Raw genomic sequence first — 21,004 nt, 5'->3', positions numbered from 1 at the left:
AACAAGCTGTCCAACAACAGCAGCAAACCCAAATAAATTAATAGTCAACACGGTCTCTGCTGGGGAATGAAAGGTTAAAACCATGCCAGCAACTGGTTGGGGACAGGCTTTTGAGGCAAAGCTGCCGTTCCTTGCCTGCTAATTGTTATGTTTTCCAAAGATTTCATCAACTAAGTTGTGTTCAACAAACTGCTATTTAATTACTAGAGTAAAATCCTGTTAATTAGCCAGCCCCAGAAGACAGCCCTTCATCCCTGTTAAGTGAAATTCCCAACTAATCCCTCTAGCAGCCATTGTGTTGCAGCCTGGAGAGCCCCAGAGAGCTATTAGTGATGCCAACAAAGGTGGGGGGAGCATCAGAACTTGGCCCCCACCTGCTGCCAGCGGTTGTCTTCAGCCCTGGGAAGCTGCAGACCAGCACAAGTGTTACACTCAGAAGTAAAAAAACTGTTCATTCCTCTTACCAATCCACAGCTCTCCCTCCCGGCTCCAGTTGCCCAGGTGGCTTCAACCACAGCCTGGCCAGCATCTCCTCTTCCCCTGTGCTCCCATCGCATCCCTGGGCTGCATCTCTTTCCTTCCTCTGTACAATCCACGCCCGTGCCCACGCAAGAGGCTAGCAGTGCCCTCTCAGCCGGCTCCACACCACCCTCCACCTATCACCACGAAGTATCCAAGCTTTCCCCAGGAGGATACTGTGAGCACTTTTACAAGGTGCAACAAACAGTTCTAAACACAACCAGAACTCTCCTCTTAGCTCTCATCTCACCTGGCTTCCCAGGTGCATCAAGGATATGAAGTTTCCACAAAATTCACAAAACAGCCTGGATAAAAGAGACAAACGCTCCAGCTATGGAAAAAGCTTCATCCTTTCTGGAGAGTGCCCGAGGGCACCATTCCAGTGTGGGAGGGATCAGCCAGGGCTGGTTCCCACCCCAAGAGGGAATCAGGTTTCTTTCATTCAGCTAGTGTGGAGTTTCTCTGCAGTCTGTCACCATGGAAGTTAAATGTTTTAATTTGACATTGAAATGCCAGCAGAAATTAATTTTGATAGGAAGTTGTAGGCACTTCTCTGATATCCATTTAAACAGTTTGGAAGATTTTGAAGTACTAGGGGGCTCATTTAATCAAGTTCAATAAAGCAAATCTCCAGGTGAAAATAATGAATATTTAAAAGAGTTTAAAAATTAACTGTTCAACATCATTTGGTATAAATACATCCCTAAAGATGTAGGGATGAAAGGACAGTTCAAAAAATCTACTAAATCTTAAAATCAATGGTTGCAAAATTCCAATACACAATTTGTCATGTTCCTGTGAACTTGCACTACCCGGTTTGATTCAAGCCCAGTCTTGGATTGTGGCATAAGATACACAGAATTTTAGTTGAGAAGATATCCTTCAACCCTTATTCTAAGTAACAATAACTACCATCAGAATTAAGCCATATGGAAAAAAATGAAATCCCTGATTTTATAGACTAGGAACTTAGGAGAGTGAAAAATTTACAATTTGCAATATGGACCTTGATAGTCAGCATGTAGCTACCCTACCCTACAGCTAGAATAATGTCTCTTAAGTCTTTACCCAACATTGAAGCAGAGAGGTCTTTAACATTAAAGAGGCACACAAGACAACAACATAAAAATATTTGCCTTCAGTTGGATGAATAAAGTAATACCTTAAACTAGCAAGTTCCAGTGACATCAACCAGATCAGCCCCTTCTGCCAGCAGCTCCAACTCTACCGGAATCAACATCCATCCTGAAAACAAACCTGGGGAGAAATAAGAGGCTGTGGCTTGTTTCCAAAAGTAAAAGGAAGCAGAGGGAGAGGCGCATGATTAATTCTCCATTAGTATTCCACTTACATTTCCTCCAAAGACGGAAATATTTCAAGTGAGAAATCTTGCTCATCAAGCAGTTGAAAACATTTCTCCTCACTGTATTCTAACCCTCACTTCTCTGAAGTCACTTTTCCCCTCCATCACACAGGCCTGGAGGCTGTCCAGGTACATCCCACCTGCAAGTATCCACTGGTACTTCACACTTCTTCACTGAAAAAAATTTAGTCTACGAACAAAACAGAGAGCTTTTAAGAGAGTAAGTTTTAATGTAAAATACACAGGTTTGAAAAAGTAGGACCAGTAACATTTCATCCCAGAAAGCAATTACAGAAGCAAGACACTTGGATTTTAGAAAATGTGTTTAATTAATAATGCTCATTAACTACACAGTTTTAATCCATAAATACAAGTTAAAGTTGTAAGTACAAGATAAAGTTGTAAAAAAAAAAATCTCAAATGTGTGATACTTATTTTTAAATTTATTTGATCTTTATGGCTGCTTCTGAATATACTAAAGATGTGGAAATCAGTGCAAGTTGAAGAGCTGCCAGACAAAAACCTCTAAAGGATGCAGGAGTGCTCAGCAGAGGGTATGTTCATCTCCACCTTGCAGCTTCTTGTAAGAGGAACTACATCAATCTTTGGTAGTATATTAAAACACCTCAAATAGTTAATATAGACAAACATTTAAAGGTTAACACTGTTTATATTTCTATTCAAGCTGCAACACAAATTTATTTTCTGTATTTTTTGTTTATTTTAGAAAGAACACTTAGGAAGTTTTGAGGGTTTGAAACTACAGACGATGGGATCTCTTCCTTTGCACTGAAGCCAGCAGCAATTCTGACACTGACCTAGTGGGTGCAGATATGGGTCTGACGTACTTAAGGAAGTGGAAGGGATGGATCCAGTTTGTACAATTCATTAGAAGTTATTCATGACATTTTTTCATGAATGTACAGAAAGGTACCACAAGAAAGCATACAATATAAAACCATAAACACCCCATCACCCTTAAATAAGAGGGGGGGAGTTTGCAGGGTATTCTACTGAGAAATTTCTGATTCTAACCTGAACAAGGGCTCTTCTGAAATCAATACAATTAAAAGACATTAACATCATCCTACACAGGGTTAGTCCCAATATAAGTGTGTTTTCTTTAATTGCTCACTTAAGGTACCCTTTTCTGTTTACATTTACAGTATGTGCTGTTGTCAGTGCAAGACCAGATTACACTAAACGTTAAAATAAATGCAGTGCAATTTCTTTCTCTCTTGGGACAAAACCAGTGAGTATATTTTAACATGATAGGAATGTTTCAAAGTGGAAATTGAAAACACATTTCCCCAAGCCAGGATTCCTCTATGTACAGCACATCTTGGAAAAGCAGCATAGCATCTCTGAGCACGTTTGCTTTTCATCAAGTACAGCAGAGAAGAAAAGAAGGTCTACTGTCTTAATGAAATGGGAACAAATATAATCAGGTTGAAAAAACAAGTGGCCAAAATATTTTTTAAAAAAACAACAAAGAATTAAAAACACCAACTCAACATGAAGTAATGAATCATGTATTTAGGGGTCAAGGCAACTGTTTGGGTTTTTTTTCATTTTCAGTAGCAATAGGCCAGTTTGAAATGTCAGAAACTCAAAAGGGCCAATCCCATGTAGCAGTTCTGCAGGGCTTCCACCATCCTCCTTCTTGTCCAGACCAGCTCAAAACACCAAATAACAACAAATGATCTTGGCATACAATGCACTCAATGCTTTCCATGTCAGCCTTCAAAAGCATGATGCTCTCTGTGGGCTAGGGAAAAGAGAAGGAAAAAAAAAGGAATAGCAGAACATGTAAACTCTGTTAAGGAGTTGAAAAGATTAAAAAAAGAGAAGATAAAAATGTATAAATCAGTCAAGGGAGAACACAATGTGCCAACAAGGGATCTTTCAGAATACACTATTCTGATAATACATTTATAGGGAGCCTAAAATATGAGATCTCTTAAAATCCTGATTGTAAATGGTTCCTCTAAATGAATGCTTAAATTGGACAGCATGTAGCTTTAAGAGTTATCAACAGATTTGTTTCATTTGTTTTGTGAATCAGGCCTATTAAACATGAAACAAAACAGATTCTACAATGCAATTAAAAATATCTTTTGAATGATAGCTAACTTCTACATTGAAGGGACATAATTTTAGTGCAATGACAGATGCTACGTTCCTAAGTAATTAATGATAAATCAGGCAGGATATTCCCATAGAAATACTCTACCAGCATCTTGTTTTTCTAAAGAAGGTGGAAATTAACAGTACAAAATACTTACATTTATAAAAGACTGCTTTAAAAGATGTGTGTGGGAGAAGTTCATGAATCTTTTCTAAAACTTTTGCTTCATTTGCTGAAGAGGAATTCATGTTCCAGACTTGCACAACATCTTCATGGTCACGAACACTGACACTAACCCCTATTACTTCATCATCTGCATAGAAGGGGAAGAACCATTAAGGAATACTTTGAAAGTGAGACATGTCTAATTTGCTACTTATGTATTATGAAACAGTGCCCAAAAGCTGGAAAAAAAATGAAGATGTGAAAAAAAGAGCAATCTCCAGTGAGGAAAATACCAATGTTCAAACCAAACAAAGTAGTTACCAGAAAGAAACTGTTTTTAGAAGCTATTGGAAATATTACTTCATGGTGCTTTTTATGAAGTGCCATAGGATTATTCATCTTTGCTATTAGCACTCTTAGACTTGATTAGAAGGGAATCACAAGACTCCCTCCAGTAAGGTCAGCAATATGAACTACTAAAGATAATTTACACCTACAGTGATGTCTACAAGCAGAAATGGGAGGATGAAAGTGAAACAACTAAAACCCCAGGAACAGTAATTGGTGGAGATCAGGCACCAGATTTTCCAGACTTTGCTCTCTTTTTCCTTTACATTTTGTCAAGGCAGCAACAGAAAAAAAAAAGAAAACAAAATTAATGAAATTAATAAAGCCCAAGTCAGGCTGCTGCTGCTGCCAGTGCTGGTAACTCGGTGCTAGGCTGAAGAAGCCCTTTTTGGTGTGAAGTTCTCAGGATTCAGCTTTGTGGAGAGCTCAGAGGCTATGCCACAGCTGGGGGCAGTGGCTGCCTCCAGCTGTGAGCTCCATGGCACAGTGGCTCTGTTCATCCCAAGGAAAGGGTCACTAACAGTACACAAAGGTGGTGTCACAAGCACATGGCCAAGGAGCCTCTTTGGACAGCAGAATATCACATATTTGCTTAAAATGACCCCAAGACAACCCTATCAGTGTATAAAGGGTCTGAGAGACACCATTTGAAAAGTTAATTGCTGAACTACTCTGTGAACTTGCGAAATGCCATTCTTTTTTATGGAACGATACCCAGTGAAAGACAATTCCTAACAGGATATTCACTGTCACTGTAACAGCCACTCTAATCAGATATTCATGCGTAGAGATGAAGCAAATATGGTGAAAAGAAATTATGAAGAAATGTCTTAATCATTACCTGCTGCACAACAATCTGTAAACTGCTCTCCAATAGCTGCTAGCAGTAGCTCTTTCCAAACTGCAGCCTAAGGAGGCAGAAAAAAAGTTACATTTGCATTATTATTTTTTAATTTAAAAGTCAGGCTTGCTAGGTCAGTTTTGAGTGTCTTCTCTTTCTGAGGTTGTCTAGACAAAAAAGAGTATTTATTGTAAGTGCATGCTGTGTTATATAATTAATTGTTGGGTCTGTACAAGATGGTTCATCTTAGCCAAGGAGAAGCTGTGCCCACATGTGATGAAGAATGAAGCCAAAAAAACGAGAAACAGGCATAAAGGTGTTATTTATGCTATTTACAAGGCACTGAAAGCTGACTGAAGTTCACCTTCAAGCAAACCTTTCAGAAGTGACTGAGGCCATGTGGTGCGTAGTTTGAGACATCAAAAGTACCTTCATATCAAAAAGGGGCTGTCATTCAGCCTCTGAAAAACAAGGCCTCTGGGGTCCCTAAATTCACTGCCCAGTAATTCAGGCTCTCCAAACCACTTGTCACTTCTGACAATCTTCACACCTTGGATTATAAGAGGAAAAAGACAATTCCAATTTCAGTCTTTTGTGACCATTTGGGACTGCAGGGGAGGAAAGCTGCAACTTACATACAAGGGAAAAGCCCACAGGCAAAATTCAATTAACTTTTGGCTGAAATTTTGAGTACCATCTTTCAGCATTTAATGCCTTCTGCAAGGCTGTCACATTTTTCTGACACTTCACTTTTTCTGTTTAAAGGCCTGATCCAGAGCACACTTACACACATAAACACCATATGTGAAGAGGTCAAATCTCCTTTCTGTGGCAGTTCACAGAAGTTACTCACATGAATTTGATTAGGGAGGCAAAGAGAAACACACTTATTTCATTAGAGCTCAAAGATATGCCTGAATAGACTTCATCTTTCACACTTTTAAATGAAAAAATATATAATTTAGCATAGATTATCAGGAAAAGGTCTATTTTTCTTTGTATGCCTATAAGCAAACAGTCTCAAGAACAAAGGTGGTTATAAATTACCATGTTTCCAAATGGAAACACTGCAGCTTTCATTTGTTTTATAATACATTGCCAAATGTTATCTAAAGCAAGAGATACGGAATTATTGGAAAAGAAACTTCTCGTTGTCTTTAAAAGGTTATGGAAGTCAAAGTAGTGTTTGGTTGTTGTGTTGGGTGATGCAAGAAGTAAAAAGCTTTACAACAGCTTTATCAAATAGAGTTTGAAGAAACTCCTTTACTAAACAAGGTCTGAGTAAAGAGTCAATATAACATACCGTACTTTCTTTAGGGACCTTCATTTTCCATATACCTCCTTTGGCATTGCTTTCTTCTTCCCTGTTATGGGAAATAGATCAGTGAAAATAAACATTCAAATCCACATTTAGACAACCTTATGTTTGTGGTTTAATTTTCCCAGAAAAATCCCATCTGAAATGCAATTACTAACTCCAGGGAGTATGACTCTGACTTCTGACATCAGAGATAATTCTTTCATTGTTCATACGAAGTGTATCTCTCAACACCTAATCTCTTTCCTAAGTTTTGTGTGTTGGAAAATACTTATATTTTCCCTGACTACAGACCGTCTTTGAAGTGGCTGCACACTGTATGGGAACAAGCCACAAAACAATTTTACATTTTACTATGGTAACCTTTAATTTTGGAAAACCTCTGGGATATTTTCACAGAAGCAGCTTATTACTCTTCCGTTTATTCAATTTAGTAAAAGAACATGAGCACACTTCATGTCAGTTCTGCAACAGCTAGAAATTAATTGCCCTTATTAAAAAGAGACTTGAGCTGCCCAGGGTCAGGGCAGACGTAACCATTAAACTGCCTTGTAATGACAAAGGCACAATGCACTAACCTGCGAGCTTCTCAAGTTTATTCTGTCACAATTCTTTTTCTAAGACTTTAAATTAGGGCTTCTAGTTTCCTGTTAAAACTCTGTAAAGGCAAAATTAAATAACCTAAAAATTCGTCTTTGGAATATCTAAACTCAGGATAACACCTATAGAAATTCCTCAGGATCAATGGTCTCCCACTAATCCTGACAGACGATGGGGAAAAGAGGGGGAAACTTTGGGAGGACATCTTCAAAATCTGCATCCTCAACTCTTACTTCAGGATTTGTCTTTCTTTCTAAAAGAAAAAAAAATATAAAATGCTGAAATTGGCCAGTATACTGTAATGGTAATATCAGAAAAGCTTCTTGGCAGTAATTATTGAAAGGTCAGCAAATTACTGATGATGAGATCAATCTCTTGCAATCCCTTTCCTAAAATGCAAAATTACTTTGATAGGCTTAAAAAAAGTGTTTAATTTTCAGAAACAATCTTTGCATTTTACACCTCTAATAATCACTTAACACATGAAAACTAAAAATAGGAAAAACGAAACCAAAAAATCAAAACCCCAAATGCTCTCATTCATCCCTACAAAGATATTAAGACCTGCACACAATGGCCCAGTTGATTTATACAGACACCAATGTTTTTTCATACCCACTTTAGCTATCCTGACCAGTCACAGTATTTTCAGAAAAGTAACATGACCTTCAGATGCATTCACTTTAGAAATTTACATCTCCAGTAGATTAGGGCAGAAATCTCCTGTAGTAAGTCACCACAAAGTTAGACAACTACGATTCAGTTAAAGAACCCTAATGCAATCACAATCTATGCAAATGATGCCAAAAAGATCAAAACTCTTCAGAAAGTGCTGGGGTTCTCCGAGATGTGACAGAACTGCAACAGGAAGAAGAGATGCCAAGTTTGATTTCTGAAAGGAAAACATCAATTATTTATACTTTATTCCATTACTATTCTACAATCAAGTAGGAATTTGCTGCAATGAATCACCTCATAATGTCTTAAATTACTTTTAATCCAAGGTGCATGGGCATGTGTAGGCATGTGAAGCATGTACTTCACCTGTACTTTTGCACAGGCGAAAAAGGGTTAAGGACCATCAGTTGTTTGCATCATTATTTCACCAGCTTCAGTGGAAGGAAATAATGTGCAAGCTAAAAAAATTCAAATAGAAGTAACTTATTCTGTGTACTCCTGAACTGAAATTCAGAGTCATATTCTAATTTCTTAGCTCCTATTTCATAATCTATTTTCGTACATTTACATCCAGAGGTGGACAATGAAATTGCAGTCTGTGTTTTTAATAAAGACTCTTTGGTACAAGTCACTTTTAAATTGAACAAGAACCTCAGGGTATTTCTTTCATAGGTCTTTTGAGTCCAGGTGTTCGCAGCCAACAGAAACAAGACACTCCTGTCCCACACCTTTCACCCCTTCAGGTTATTCACTGCCCATTCCCAGAAATGACTGATGACAACATACGTACCAAAGCGGGCGCCTTTCTCCCCGCATTAAATGGTAGCTACATTTCAGAGGCAAATTTGTCACAGGAGCAATGTTGTTGTAGACACTCCAGAAATCCTTGAAAAGGAAAAATATTAGTTGCATTAACACAAGAGAGTGTTTCATGCAGATTTATTTCCTTGCTCATTTTCTCTGAAACAATTAAGCTTCCTTCTCCTGGAGAACTGGCACCTTCTACGTTATAATAGAATGCTCTGAAAAGAACTTCTTACAAGTTCATTTCTACTTTTATTTTTTTTACATGCCAATCATGCATAAGTGAAGGTGGAAAAAAGGGAAGCAGTTGAAATGCAGATTATCCTTTTGAATACAAAGGGAAAAAATCATCAAAACTAGAGTCACACTGAGTATGTCAGAACAAACCAGTACATAAAACTTCCTTAGCATATTAAAAAAATGTATTTATATCAAATATCCACCTTGCTTCACTTAAGACTAGCCTAAGCTTCATTATGATTATCCTGAGTTACAAAAACACCACAAACAATAATTCTGGTGAACTAAATGTCTAACCAGCGACCCAACTAGTTCATCTGAGTGAAAGGGTTCAACCAGATGCAAAAAACCTGAGATGCACATGTCAATACAGGAGCTGGGGAGAAATTCAAAGATCCAAGTTACCAGGAACCATTGGATGACTTCCCAGTGTTTCTGCTGGTAAAAGCAGAAGCTGTCATGCAGGTTTGGGGTGGATAAAAAGGCACCCAAAAGCAGTAGTGAGCAACAGGGAGAGATGACTGAAAAGATCCCAATCTCTTCTCTCTTTATGCAACAGTTGGGAACAGAAAAGTTTTTTAAAGACTTAAGATGCATCAACATGTGGTGATGCAATATTAATCATTAGTGCAACTCATGAAGTATTATCTAGACAAAATATTTAAGTATTATCTAATACATTAAGTATTACCTAATACTTCATCACTAGCACAACTTTAGAAACAAGGATTGCAACATTATGTGATAAAATGTTGTGGCCCTTGGCAACTCTGCCTAACAGCTATTACCTTTACCCAGCCACAAGAAGAAATGGAAGACTACTAAAAATATAAAAACTTGGCATGAAACACCCATTTCAACTATGATCTTACTCTTAACTGGTGGTGTGATCAAACCCTAAAGCTACTTGCAGAAGAAGGAGCAGAGGTACACTGGTAGATGGCTGTGGAAACATTTGAGAGCTCTTCTTGTCCTGAGCTAGGGACTTAGTTTGGAAGGTTTTGGGTTTGGAAATCTCATGCAAAGTAACAAGTTGTGAAGACCTTCATGAGAAAGCCTTATTTAAAATTTCAGTAGATTGCTACAGCTGTGCTTCTCAAAGAGAAGGGTCTGGCATTACCCTAAAATTCCAGATTTAGTGAACTAGTCAGATTAACTCTAAGGTGAGACAAATACCAATTTGCTACACTTCATGCTAACTGGGGTGTTAAAAAAGAAATACAATTTTACTTGCAAGAGATGCCCTCTACTAGGCAATGGCAGATGACACAGACATGCAGAATTTCTCATTGCTGCAAGTATCACACGGTTTAAGAGTACTTTAATTCAGTTTGCTAGAATCTTTTTTTAGATACATACTCAAGGAGAGAAACCCCACAAAAAAACTCCAAAAAACAAACACATGCTGCAATTTTTAGTCTTTGCGTAATTAATTTCTGTATTAAAAAAAGGAGAAAAGGATGGAAAAATACTTAAAATACATCAAATATAATAATTCAATATACTAGTGGAAACTCAGGAAGGCTTAAGAATTCAGCATGCCCAATCCAATATGCCTCCTCCTTTTCTTGTCCGGAAAGCCAAATGAAATTCAAACACTGACTCAGTAATACAAACACACAACACCAGTAGTACTCACGTTTCACACCTCAGGTAAGCAAAGCCACAGGTGTGACTCGTCCTAGGAAGAAAAACGAAACTTAAGGTGTGAAGTTACATTAGTAACATGTGGCAGCTCCTGTAGCAGAGCCAGACGCCTTACCTGCACTGTTTGTACCGTATAAATCTTCTTCAAATTTAATGCACATTCAGCTGCTGTTGTACCACGAAGTGACCTTGAAAACAAAGCTCAGATTAGTTAAAATATTTATTTTGTCAAGGAGGAAGGGAAGGGAGATGAAGAGGGAATGTGAAACGCGAGTGTGAAGCTGAAATGTTCACATGTCGAAGGGGAAGTCCAACTCCAAATTATCACGAATAATTTAAAGATAGGAGTTCAAGCTCTGTTATACTTGCAAATAAATTAACATTTGCCAGGTAATTTGTAAAATTAAACAGAATGATTAGGAGTTTTAGCCAAGCAGCACAGTGCTGCTCTCAGAGCTACTACACACCCTCAGAGCCCTGCTGTTCACAGGTGAGGTGCTACAACAAGGGGACGGCATAATGCTACGCCAGAATTATTTTAAATTGCATTTAATACACCGCAGCCCCCGTTTTTAGCGTTTTAAGGCGCTCCCGGTGCTTCACACTTTGAAAAGGAAGCTCATCTGCAGTTTGTGCCGCCCAGCCTCGCCGGGCCCTCAGCGCGGGCCGCTAGGTGGCGCAGGCGCACAGCCGGCGGTGAGGCGGGCATGGCGGGGCGCGCGCGGCGGCAGCTGCCCTCAGCCCCGCACCGCCCTCAGCAGGCCGGCCACACCCGCCACGAGCTCCTCGCTACCCCCGAGGGATGGGACACGCACATGGCCTGAGGAGAAACACAAGTCCCACAGGGCAGCTCTGCCGCCATGTGCTATGTCACCCAACATACCCAGGGAACCGCCATGGCTCCAGGCAGTTCTTCCACCACCGGCACTGACGCCTTCACTGATGCATCTACCACCAGCACGCCCTATCAAGCCAAGAGATCCTTGGGTTGGTCTCACTGCCAGACACTCTGGTACACCAGGTGTGGTTCAGCTTCTGTAGCTCACTCATACTGGCCATCACCAGCTCCCACCCGTGGCTGCTTCCCTGCTCAAGGGCCTCCAGGGGAAGCCATCAGAGGAGTGGTGGAGGTCACTTGTCTGTCCAGCCTGGAGGAGACTGAGGGGAGACATCATTGCAGTCTACAAGTTCCTCATGAGGGGAAGTGAAGGGGCAGGCACTGAACTCTGTGGTGACCACTGACAAGGACCCAAGGGAATGGCTGGAGCTGTGTCAGGTTTAGGGTTGGGTATCAGGAAAAGGTTCTTTCCCCAGGGGCTGGTCAGGCACTAAACAGGCTCCCCAGGGAATGGTCACAGTCCCATGGCTGCCAGAGCTCCAGAAGCACTTGGAGAATGCCCTCAAGCACAGGGCATGACCCTTGGGGATGGTCCTGTGCAGGGCCAGGAGTTGGACTTGATGATCCTCGTGGGTCCCTTCCAGTTCAGGATATTCTGTGATTCTTTAGGTGCGCACACAGCACCAGCTGCATCCCATCATCTGAAAGGTCTTTTCCAACCTAAATGGTTCTATTTATAATCTTTTTCATGACTCTTCAGTGCATGAGACATGGGACGGTGCATCCACATCCCCAGACATCCCTGCGTTCCTGTCACTGCGCTAACAGTACATCGTAACACCCACCTTACAATTCCCAGCACACAATCCCACAGGCACAATTTTGGGGGAATGAGGTCAAAATTGCTAAGGCACATTCAATTTCTTAGAACTGGAAACATTTTTTTTTTGCCTTCAGAAGCTGAAGTAGGATTTCTAAAGAAAAACGAAGATCAAAGACAAAAGCAACCTCCCATTGTGTCTCAGAAGAGGAAACAAAAATGTGTAAAATTACTAAATCTGGAAACAGACGCAAGAGAGCAGGTTTAAGGAAACAGAAGAAAACGCAGCTGTTGCTCGGGTATCAGCTGAAGAAAGGATAAAAGCAAACCAGATCTCAGCATCCCTCCCTGATACATCTGATCAGCAGGAAATACATCCAGGGAAACACTGAAGTTACTCTCAGTTGTTACAGATATAATTGAAGCTCTGGGCAAACCCTAGATAATCATGTAAAGGAAGAAATTTAATATGCAAAACTACTGAAACAGCATCACATGTTCAAAAGTCTAATAATAGCTCTAAGGTTTTTTCAAGGCTCCTATTAAAATAAGCTGCCTTAAAACTACATACAAAACCAGCAGAAAAATACCTCCCAACTTTTTCAGTATAAAACAGGCAAACTAACATCTACTTTACTATTTGCCTGTTAATTACCAGACCTGAGAGCACATTACAATGGTGGAACTGGCAGGAAACAAACAAAAAACCCAAGAAATCACCGTGGCACAGCTTGTAATACAGTGGCTCATGAACTATGAGAAGTCCCATAAAAAAATGGTAACTTGAAACAAAAAATATCTGTCATCAATGTGATAAAAGGAATTATCATAGTAAGGTTTGGGGGTCTGGGGTTTTGTGTGTGTGTGTTTGGGCCTTTTTTACTTACACTTTACATTCAGCATTAAAGAGCAAAAAGGGAAAGTCACAGAATTTAACAGAAACAGAGCCAGTCACATTGCTTTTGAAGGCACAAAAAAAGGTAATCAGTTAAAACAGACTTTAAAACTTATCAAGTGATTTAACTATTTGTTAGTAGACAGTTTTTTAGTTAGAGTTTTTTTCTTGCTGACCAAACTAGCACCTCTCTACTAACACTTTGTTCCACGTAGAAAAGAACACAGACAGGGAAAACCCGAGGTAAATTTTGTCTCTTGTTGCCTCACCCCACTGCCCAAGAAATTACTTCTCTTCTGCACTATTTCTGCCACTGGTGGCTTAGCAGTCACCAAGGCATCTGGCATTACATATGTTGTACAACATATATTATCATCACTCAATATCCTCGTGCTGATACTGCCACTGTGTTGTTTTGATAGTAAGGTCTACTCAGATAAAAGATGAAAATGTATTGTCTAGCCATAGCCGTCACAGGTTACCTAGATCATCACGGCAGCCATTTAGCAAATTTAATGCCATTTGAAAGAGCAGCTAAGACAGGTAGACAGAATATTCCACTCAGAGGTTACAAAATGGCCCGTTTTGATAGCTGCAAATAACATTTTCCAGAGAAACTGTGATAGCTGGCAGGAAGCACCAACCAACCAGCAAATTACCTATTTTAAAAGTTATGGTGAGTGACCATTTATTCCTAGTAACCTGCCTGGTAAGTGCTCCAGGCCCACCAGATTACAGTGTTATTTCAGCCTTTCACTCAGCTCTGGAAAGTGTCAGTCATTTATGGATATGAGCATGAACACTAAAATGTTTGTGTCTGAAAAACAAACAGTCAAAAAAACTGAAACTCTACTAAAAAAATGTAATTGAGAGAATTATGATGCATCAATTTAAAAGTTCAGGATAATTTGCTCTGGAATTTACACCTACACAAATTTGGTTTCATGCATGATTATAAGGCAGAGACAATATTTTAATCAGACAGACAGAAAAAAAAAGCCTTGAATTTCATGCAAAATTCCAGACTCCTGACAAATCTAAACTGTAGTGTTTCTGTGATAGTCACCCAGAAACTCAACAGCTCCACACAGATGACCACTCAGGACTTTAGTGCCTTGAAACTCACGAAATTGAGATTTTTGGGTTTTTTTGTTGAGTACACAGTTTAAGTGAAGTTTAAATTAAGTTAGCAGAAATGACAGATGATTTTCAAGTGAAGGAATCTGTAGAAATTCCTATTTCTGTAACTCTCCAGTAAAAACTTGCACTATAAGGAGTAGTTAGACGGTTGTGCATTTTAATAAAAACCTCAGTACACGTGGTACTACAAAACAAGACCCTGCAAATATTGACCCTCAAAATGAAGCCATTACAGGATTCTTCCCATTCAGTTAATTTTACTGCCATCAACAATAAATTAACCCAATATGCCCTACTGACCTGTCAGTTATTGTCACGGTGAACAATTCATTTCCAAGAACTCAGCAGGCCCTGCCAATCCTCATGAGCACAGTAACAGGAAGGAGCTGGATCATGGCACCAGCCTGGCACTGACAGATCCTCGGGGGATGGGAATAGTTGTTCTGTCACAACTTGACCTACAGTTGTGCGTCTGGGTTTCCCATGGAGAGTCTGCACATAAAATATTCAATGGTTCTCCTGGTCTGCCTGTTTTCATGCCCTGTGATGCCACTGCATCTTCAGAACCTTTATAGGAGAAAATTTAGCGTGTTTTAGGACTAATTAAGTTGCCTAATCAGGCCAGACCCACTGTACAGCATCTCATAGTGAATCACACAGGAACGTGGAAACAGGAATAATCTCCACAAAATGAATCCTAATACCAGCTTGCTTCACTACTCCTTCATTATTCCAGCATGAATAAAGAACAAAGGATACAAAGATAAATTCCATTGTTTTATCCATGAATAAACCTCCAGGTGGTTGTGCTTATGTTAATTTCTGATGCTGAACTGTAGCTTTTCTGTTTTTCTGCAAAGAATTAAGTATAGAAGTTGTTTCATATGTGCTCACACTGGCCTTTGTTTCCCAGTGGGAATCTCATCACAGCTTTAGCGGGAGCTTTAAAAGCTGCCAAGCAGTTTTGAAAATACCCCTGTAAGTGCTTAGGCACAACTGCTTTTGGTATAAATAAGCAAAATATTTACTTTCAAAGCATAAAGTCAAAAACATGCTGTGGCAACTAAATAAATCTGGTAATCCATTCTGAATACAAAGACTGATTTCAAGCCATCAAAGCCTGTCAAAATGCACTTACTGGATTGAACATTCTTATAATATTAACCATCATTTTTCATTGTAAGCCACCTACTCATAAGCTGTAACAGATGAAATAGATGATCCTAGATAAATAAATTTTGCTATAGGGAAGAAGGGAAATTATTAAGTTTAGTTTCAAATATCTGATGTGTTCAGTTAGGAAGATTAACACATTCTTAAAATGGTTCAGTTATCAAAATGTATCTACCAAGCTTTATATAGAACTCATCTATAACATACAGAGAGAAAAATCAGCACATAAGGATAATACCTTATGTAAGAATATTTTGTCTTTGCTGGAGTAGACAAATAACACTGCTTATTTGACAACGTTTATAAGCACATACTTCCCCTCACAAAGATACTGAAGAGTTAAACTATTCTTGCAAGAGAATTATCTAAAGGGCATTGTTCGAAATCAGGCAAGAAAACAGAGCAAGCAGGCCGTGATCCTGCAAAGTGATGGGAAACTCGGAGGAGACACAGCCAGGACAGCTGACCCCAACTGACCCAAGGGATATTCCAGACCATCTGACACTGTGCTCAGTATATAAAGTGGGAGGAAGAAGGAGGAAGAAGGGATGTTTGGAGTGATGCTGGTTGTCTTCCCAAGTCACCATCATGCAGGATGAGGCCCTGCTCTCCTGGAGGTGGCTGAACACCTGCCTGCCCATGGGAAGCAGTGAATTAATTCCTTGTTTTGCTTTCCCTGCATGTGCAGCTTTTGCTTTCCCTATTAAACTGTCATTATCTCAGCCCGTGACTTTTCCAGCTTTTACCCTTCCGATTCTCTCCCCGATCCCGCTGGTGGGGGAGTGAACGAGCACCCATGTGGTGTTTGGGTTTTGCCGGGGCTTAAACCACAATGAGATGGCATTGTGTCACCCAGGCTAAGTGAGAGTTGGGATTTGCAAGGTTTACAAAGTAATGTATTAGCATGTACATGTACATCAAAAAGTATAATCATCTTCACAGCTTTGTATTTACACAAATATCACACCCAGATCCACAGCCCCAAATCCCGTTAAGGGATGGTTTCAAGTGTATAATGTGGCTTGTTATCCACGACATCCCAGTCCTTGATGGTGATGTCACTTGACTTTTCCTTTTGTGCAATCCCTGTGTTGAATGTGCTACACAATATAGTGACCAGAGTGGTAATGCTCATGTTTCATTTTTTATATTCAGTGATGCATATTGACACTTTGTTGTAAAAAGTAACTGAAAGACTACGCAATGTAGCAAAACCTAAGAGGGCAACCTTTCGTTTCAGAGCCAGGAGCCGCTACAAGCAGAACAGGACTCTTATCAAGATAAACACAAGTGTAAAGTGCCACCAGCATGAATCAGCTTCCCAAGGTGGCACCAAATGCACCTGCAAGCCTTGCTGAAATTCCCCCTTCTCCCTAACATCACTGCAGGCAAAAATCCTACCAATGAGACATGCGGGTATGAACTTGGAAATCTGTAGAATGGACAAAATAAACAGCAGATGATCTAAACTCCTGTTTTCCAAACTTTTAGCACATGGCCTTGGAACATTTTAACAGTCAAAAAGGAAATCTCATTTGTCTTAAGAGGAAAACACCTGCGAGCTTCTCTGCACCTTCTTTGAAACTGCTGACCTGCGAGCATTTGAAGATCATAGATAGGATCTTATTTGTCAAACTGGTGAATAATGTTCTCCCAAAGCTTTCATCACACTCATTTTCCTAAGGCATTTACAGGGTAAGATAGCAGAGAGCACTATCAGATGGTTGCTATTTGAGACACGGATACCAAGAAAGGCTTAGCACTAACGGGAAACGCAGATGCCCCGTGACACGTGTGGGATGATGGCAATGAACCAGGACCTGGCCACAGGATGCCAGCCTCCAGATGTTCAGCCTGTGCCAAGGCATTCACAGAAACAAGTGCTGATGTAGATAAAAAAAGGCATTTACTTCTAAAGCAGTGTCCAGTGCTGCTATGATAAAAGCAAGGTCATGAACCCCAAGGGTAGCACATCACTAGTTGCTACCGAAAGTGCCACTTAGCTGATGGATATTTATTTTAACAGCGTGACTTAATGAAAAGATACATTTTAGAGATCTTAAAATTGTATGTCATGGATCTCTCTCACAGTAATTTAATAGAAAAAGATAACTACATATCCATCTCAACATCTATTTATCCTTAAGCATCACTTCTTCCTGCTTTTCTCTGCAAGTACAGGGTAAAATGTTGCAGCGGTCAAAAATCAATACCATCTCCTGAGGAAACAGCACTGCTCCACACTAGGTGCTACTGAAGTAGGCTAAAAAAGCACCCACAGTTATCTGCTACGGAAAGTCCATCCGATACAAGCTTAAGCTTCCATCAAATCTCTGTGGATGTACCAATAAATGTCCCAGCCACTTCTGTGGGGCTCTGCAGAGAGACGTGAACCTCCACACACAGCAGTAAATTAAGATCATGGTTCCATCTCTTGTGTGCTTTTTAATGCCTTAAATGATTCTTGAGTGTATAAAACATGTCTTGTTTGCTGTCATTCTTGTTCCCTGTCATTATTCTATCTCTGTTGCTGGTAAACAAAATACACAGTTTTGTGTGTATATATGGTCCCACTTTTTTTGTTTTTGTATATATACAGTCTCGGCTTTATAAGTTAAGAAACAACAATACAAATTAAATGCATTTACATGTCATCTGAAAAGACAAAAAATAATCTATAGAATAACTGCATTTTAAGAGTCTAAAACATTGTGAATCAAGCCTTTAAAAAAAATGATAGGACTCAGGAACTCAAAATAGATTTTAGCTTCCAGTGCTGATTATAAAAAATATACATGCTTATCTCCACATGGCTTGTGTAAACAAACAGACCTGGTTGGTGACTTGATTAAACACCAGTTCAAATTATTCTTTTTAAAAACTAAGCAAAAATACAACTCAGATCCTGAACCTGACCATAACTGCATCTTGACTGGCAAAGGATTAAGCAGAAATAATTGGTGGGTTTATTTATTAGATTTGATTTGCAGGACATGAGAATATTTGTGCGTTTTCAACAGCTGCTTGTAATTTCTCTGTCACAAGTTGAAAAGCTACCAGAAAAATAACTAAAGAGGAGAATTTTACCAATAGCATGGGGCAGTATGTTCAGTGGCAGAAAGGCTGATAAACTTTCCCTCTGGAGTGGGGAGAGAGGAGAAATACATCCAAAAATTGAGAAAATGAAGCTGTAGATTAAAAAACAAGATGCTAGAAAATACATGCTAGGAAAACAACATCAAATGCTGGTTAGAAACTTTCTTTTTCAGTTTTGGCTTTGGCACTTCTTCCCTATGCCTCACTGTGTGCACAACAGGGGTGAGGTCCCTTGGCAGCCTCTTTCCACGGCATTAGAGGCTCAAACTCCAAGCACATGAAACGTAATATTAACCTGCACATAATCAAAAAATTTTAGCTAATCCTTCAAAACATAGCACTTTGGATTTTAAGAACTGATCACCTACGGGAGCCAAACCTGATATTAAAGAGTTGTAAGATCGGGCATGTCACAGTCAGTGGGACCGGATCCATCTGGGGCAGCAGGGATGCACAAACCACAGCAGCGAAGCACAACCTCTACCCGTCTATTCCCGGGGCTGGCGAGCGTCATCTCTAAATTTAGAGCTCAAACCTGCACCGACGGTGCCTGGACCCATGTGTGTCCGCTGAACTACAAAACAGAAAGCGTTTCCAAACCAGTTTCACTACGCGGCTCCGAGAACCGCTCCCGATTCCTTCGACGGGGACAGGCACCGGGACAGTCCCCCGCACCAGCACGTTCCCCATATGCAGCCCAGGATTAACTTCCCGCATCCAATCTGTTGGACGAGCGAACCGATCATCCCAGAGATGCGCATCCCTTCCTAGACGGACGTGGGGGGTTTCCCCATCTCCCGCCGCCCCCCGGCCCCACTCACTTGTCCAGCCAGAAGGTCCATGGCGAGTGCAGCGGCAGCCCCGGCGCGGTCCGCTCGGGGGGGCTGAGCGCCATCTCCCCGGGCGGGCGGGGGGGGCGAGGGGCGGGACGGGGCGCGGGGAGGGGACAAGGGACGCTGCGAGGAGGGACGCGGGAGGGGGTGAGCGGGACTCCGGCTTGGACAAGGGACAGGGGAGGGACGGAGAGACGGGGACAAGGTGCGACGAGAAGGACGGACAGACGGGCAAGGGGCAGGGTAGGGTGGTGACAGCGATAGACATGGCCGAGGGACCATTGGAGCGCATGGGTGGCTCCCCAAAGGGGCACAGGCGCTCGCACCATCCCGTCAGTGCCCTTCCTGCGGGGCATAGCTGAAGGGAATCGCTGATCTTCTTCCTTAGACCTTTACAACAGCCCAGGGCCACGAGGCGCTGGGGCACACAGCGTACCCGATGCCACCACCCTGCACGGCCCCGCTAATGGCAGCCCCTTCTTTGCACATACACAGGTCGCACCGCAGACCCAGCGTGTCTCTGGGGATGCCTTACTGAGCAAAATAACCTTCGTTCTCCGTTTGGCTTGGCAGTGCTGACCAAAACACTAAATCTCTCTAGAACTCCCACTTTGAGGACACAAAACCCTTGCATGTTCACGCACACTGCTGGCAGCCCTTCTCTGCACATACACAGGTCACACCGCAGACACAACGTGTCTTTGGGGCTGCCTTACTGAGCAAAATAACTTCTGTGCTCAGTTTGGCTTGGCAGTGCTGACCACACTAAATCTTTCTAAAAACCCAAGTTTTAAGACAGAACATTTTCTCCATTCACACAATGAAGGGGTGGCTACTGTGTAGACTGACCATGGATAGAGACAGTGCAACAATGAACCTTTCCAGACTTGGGGTATTATAATTTCTCTGTCTTCCCATCTTCTCTGCAGCTCATTTAATTTACATGTCTGGTTTTACAGGGGGATGTTCCTCACAATCCAACATGGACATGTGCAAAACCCCTCACATTATTTTTAGAATAGTATTTTTTAAATTAAGATTCTCCCCATTGGGACTGTGCACAGTAGTAAAGTTAAACACCCACATAAAGTGATAGCAGGATCAAAGACCATGAATCACATAGATTTCATTGCAAGCCCATTTAGTATGATGAATAATTTTATATATACTTCATCCTAAAAGAAAAATCTATAAAGACACACTCCTTTAAATAAATAAAAATCTAATAGTAAGAAAGGGCGGAGTTCACCCATAAAAAGTAGTCTGCACAGTGACAATCAAGAAACACAAAAAATTAATGATTATGCTGTACAGATGGAAAATGCAAACTGCTAGTCCAAATTAAATAAGATCTGCAAACCAGTTGCACCATCTCTTGCAATTTAATTTATTCCTCTTTAAATAGAAAGGAAGATAATGACCATTTGGGAGAGCTTGGAATCTAAAAATTCATTGGTATGCCCACTCCGAGCATTTTCTCTCTATTTTAATGATGAGCCCACCAAAAATGTTAATCCTGAAAAATCCTTACAATAAATGGCTGTATCTAGGCACAGAT

At 40.7% G+C, this 21,004-nt stretch overlaps 1 protein-coding gene across 7 annotated transcripts; it reads right to left on the bottom strand.

The window, feature by feature from the left end:
- Window positions 1-2,088: 2,088 nt before the first annotated feature.
- On the bottom strand, window positions 2,089-19,518 carry EIF4E3 (eukaryotic translation initiation factor 4E family member 3). Of its 7 annotated transcripts, XM_048316120.1 has the most exons (9): window positions 19,435-19,499; window positions 11,535-11,615; window positions 10,767-10,839; window positions 10,644-10,685; window positions 8,751-8,845; window positions 6,668-6,728; window positions 5,365-5,431; window positions 4,168-4,323; window positions 2,089-3,650 (listed from the first exon to the last, which is right to left on the bottom strand). In XM_048316120.1, the coding sequence occupies exons 5-9, from the start codon at window positions 8,774-8,776 to the stop codon at window positions 3,619-3,621; spliced, it is 342 nt and encodes a 113-aa protein (XP_048172077.1). In that variant the 5' UTR covers window positions 8,777-8,845; window positions 10,644-10,685; window positions 10,767-10,839; window positions 11,535-11,615; window positions 19,435-19,499; the 3' UTR covers window positions 2,089-3,618. The 7 variants fall into 7 exon arrangements, with proteins under 7 accessions (XP_048172077.1, XP_048172075.1, XP_048172082.1 ...); XM_048316118.1 differs by lacking the exons at window positions 10,644-10,685; window positions 11,535-11,615 and adding an exon at window positions 19,149-19,187 and having other exon boundaries at window positions 19,435-19,518; XM_048316125.1 differs by lacking the exon at window positions 10,644-10,685.
- Window positions 19,519-21,004: the final 1,486 nt, after the last annotated feature.

The sequence above is a fragment of the Corvus hawaiiensis genome, chromosome 11 (assembly GCF_020740725.1).
Source record: "Corvus hawaiiensis isolate bCorHaw1 chromosome 11, bCorHaw1.pri.cur, whole genome shotgun sequence".
NCBI classification, from domain to species: domain Eukaryota; kingdom Metazoa; phylum Chordata; class Aves; order Passeriformes; family Corvidae; genus Corvus; species Corvus hawaiiensis.
The sequence above is the reverse complement of the archived record's forward strand: the minus strand, read 5'-3'. Positions and strand labels throughout refer to the sequence as shown.